We start from the raw sequence: 3,263 nt of genomic DNA, 5'->3' as shown, positions 1-3,263 counted from the left end.
ATTCATGTCAGTTTCTCCTTCCTGTTATGATGTAGGGCCCTTTTCGTTGCCACTGAGTTCCATTAAGTTCAGTGGAGAACTCTTCTGGTTTGACGAATGCAAACTTCAGGATTCCAATTCACAGATAGTTGACAAGCCTTTTTCATAAGGCTCTTTTGGGTGAGGGATAGTTCAGTGATTTGAGAATTGGCCTGCTAAACCCAGGGTTGTGAGTTCAACCCTTGAGGGAGCCATTTAGGGATCTGGGGCAAAAATTGGGGATTGGTCCTGCTTTGAGCAGGGGGTTGGAGTAGATGATCTTCTGAGGTCCCTTCCAACCCTGATATTCTATGATAAACTGCCTGAGTCAAAGAGGTTGATGCCAACTCAGCTTTGTGAGTTGGTTTAACTCTTGATTCACCAGTTACATAATACACTGGCAACCACATACAAAATAATCAAAGGTCATAATAATTTTTGAAATCTTTTCCTGTCACATTTTTCCCTGGGATAAACAATGAACCACTAACATTGACTTTGTTTGTTATTTAAGACTCAGATGTCCAAGGAAAAGCAAGGATGTTGAAGGAGATCCAAATAGTGCTCTGTTTCTTTTTTGTCTTTGTCTTTGCCATTTTGTATGAAATCACCCTGCAGTCTGGCTGCGTCTTGTCATGCATGCCTATTTCTAAGCAATTCCTGACACAAGAGGATATTATGAGCCAGAGCAGAAGCATCATCTTTGTGGAGACTACAGATCGCCTTGAGCCTCCTCCGTTGGTTTCATGTTCTGTGGAATCTGCTACCAGGATCTACCATGACAGACCTGTTGTTTTCTTCATGAAAGGGCTGAACAATAGCACATGGCTGGATTCAAATTCCACTTACACAGCCTTCTCACTTTTATCTGCTATGAAGAATGTCTTCATTTTTCCTTTCCAGATGGAAACTTTGTTCCAGGAGACACCTCTGCTGCCATGGTATCACAAGGTGAGAGGAAATGTTTTTGAACAAGATTTAAAGTAGAGGTGGTAGAAAATTAAAGGAACATTTTTGCACATTGTTTTGAAGTTTTGAAGCTGTTTTTGTTTTGTTGCATTCAATATGGATCCCTGTTTCTTGATGATTTGCCATGCATTAGTCAAAATATTTGTTGAAATTGTTATGGACATGTTCCATTTCCTGATGACAGGAGTTATGGCAAACGGACATGTCAGTAATGATTTTGATAAGCATATTTTATCAAAATGGTTAATCAACATCTTTTTTTAAAAGGGAATTTTTTTTTATAAAGAAGTTGTATTTGAAAAATTTTAGTCAGCATGAATTTAAAATAAGCATTTACTGTTTGGGAAAAATGATTTCAGTGCTTGTTAAAGGTGTCAGAAACAGCAATGAAAATGTCGGGGGACAAGCTCTAGAAGTGAGAGAGTCATTCAGAGGTCAATTTGGGGGCAGGAAAGGCAGTGATGGTCTTCCAAGGTCAATCCACGCCTCTCAGAACTGTTGTTCAGGGAGTTTACACCCCTTTGAGTTCTTGTTCTGAGTCCTTTGAGTCCTGTCTGAAAACTCAGGCAGGCATCACTGCATTAGTTTGCACTTGTTCCATGTTTTCATGGATCTGTTGGCAACCATTACAGTTAAGGACTTCTTTATTTTATTTATTTTTAAATGAAAGCGGAGAGTCTGGAGAATAATCAGGCAGTTGGCTGCTAAACTGCCACACCAGCCCTCTGTGCACCAGCATAACTAAGGCCTGAATTTCTCTCTCATTTTTTATCCTCTTTAGAGAATACCAGGAAAGGCGAGTTCCAAAGCCCACTGAAGTCAATGAGAATCTGTCAACTGATTCCAATGGGCTTTGGATCAGACAGTGAGTGTGTAAATTGAAATGGGGCAAGGTTGTTTTTGTGGAAATTACAGTTAACGATTCATATTCTCATTATTTCATAAATGTTGCATGTTTCCTTGGAGTTTACTGCACCTTGGAAACACCTGTAGAATCACATTGAACAAAACCTACAGCTGCTCTTGCCTTTTCCCAGCAAAGTTTCATAGCTAGGGGTGAGAACGGGAGGGGGGGTGGCCATTAATTTTTAAAGGGATTAAAGTGAGGATAGACACTGTTGAGAGTTTTATAGACTATATAGCTAATGGGATCAGGTGTTTTGAAATTTTGAACTGGAGACAATTGCATCTCTGTGATCCCTTTCCAACTCTGCAGGTAAATGCAACCCAGGAAAAGTACTGGGTTCATATCAGCTCTGATGCCAGCAGACTTGCACTCATCTGGAAATACGGTGGGACCTACATGGACACAGATGTCATCTCCATCAGGCCTATTCCAGTGACAAACTTCCTGGCAGCCCAGGCTTCCCAGTTCTCCAGCAATGGGATTTTTGGCTTTCCTCACCATCACTGGTTCATTTGGGATTGCATGAAAGATTTTGTTCAAAACTACAATGGACACATTTGGGGAAACCAAGGACCCCTCTTAATGACGAGGAGGCTGCAAGCCTTGTGCAACCTGACCAATTTCCATAATGTGGAGGATCAGAGCTGTCAGAACATTTCCTTCTTACATCCTCAGCGTTTCTACCCCATCCCTTTCCCAGCATGGAGGCAGTACTACAAGGTTTGGAAGAGAAGCCCTGACTTCAACAACTCCTATGCTTTGCACCTGTGGAACTTCATGAACAAGGAACACAAGACTGTGGTTGCAGGAAGTAACACGTTAGTGGAAAATCTGTACAAAACATACTGCCCCACCACTTATAAGGCCCTTATTCAAGGCACAGAAGGCAGTGGTCATATGCAACAAAATAAGACTGAATGACTGGATCTAGCAGAACGAGGTGTCCTTTCCAGCCCTGATAGTCCTGTGACTAAAATAAACTGCACAATGTGTACCTCCTCTTAGTCAGTGACTCAGCCATTTTCTGTCTGCAGACCACTTCGTAGGAAAGAGTCTCTCAGAAACCACCTCTTCTCCCAAGTTTCCCGAGGACCTAATGAAATGTATAAGAAGGTGGGGGTGTAAATATCATGTCATCACCAATTACAAGTATGTTTTGTCCTTTAGGGTAAAATTTTCCAAAGTATCTAAGTGATCTAGGAGCTTGAATCCCATTTTCAAAAATCTCGTTGGCTTTGGGAGCCAAAGATCCACTGAAAAACCCAAGGGTCAGATTTTCAAAGGTATTTGGTGCCTACAGATGCAGAAAAGTGCTTTTGAAAATCCCATTAGGCATCTATCTGCATCTTTAGGGGCCTAAATGCCTTTA

The 3,263-nt window shown here is 41.3% G+C and overlaps 1 protein-coding gene across 1 annotated transcript; it reads left to right on the top strand.

Annotated features, from left to right (window-relative positions):
* The first annotated feature begins 558 nt into the window (after positions 1-558).
* Positions 559-2,815, top strand: LOC144269734 (alpha-1,4-N-acetylglucosaminyltransferase-like). The gene is made up of 2 exons (XM_077825532.1): positions 559-969; positions 2,204-2,815. Exons 1-2 carry the CDS (start codon positions 559-561, stop codon positions 2,813-2,815), a joined length of 1,023 nt encoding a protein of 340 aa, XP_077681658.1.
* The last annotated feature ends 448 nt before the right edge of the window (positions 2,816-3,263 follow it).

The sequence above is a fragment of the Eretmochelys imbricata genome, chromosome 9 (assembly GCF_965152235.1).
Source record: "Eretmochelys imbricata isolate rEreImb1 chromosome 9, rEreImb1.hap1, whole genome shotgun sequence".
NCBI classification, from domain to species: Eukaryota; Metazoa; Chordata; order Testudines; family Cheloniidae; genus Eretmochelys; species Eretmochelys imbricata.
The sequence above is the reverse complement of the archived record's forward strand: the minus strand, read 5'-3'. Positions and strand labels throughout refer to the sequence as shown.

Bases quoted from the DNA above. Each gene is read 5' to 3' on its own strand.
- LOC144269734 (XM_077825532.1), top strand. From the start codon at position 559: ATGTTGAAGGAGATCCAAATAGTGCTCTGTTTCTTTTTTGTCTTTGTC. The intron at 970-2,203 runs GTGAGAGGAAAT...CCAACTCTGCAG, and splicing joins TGCTGCCATGGTATCACAAG to GTAAATGCAACCCAGGAAAA.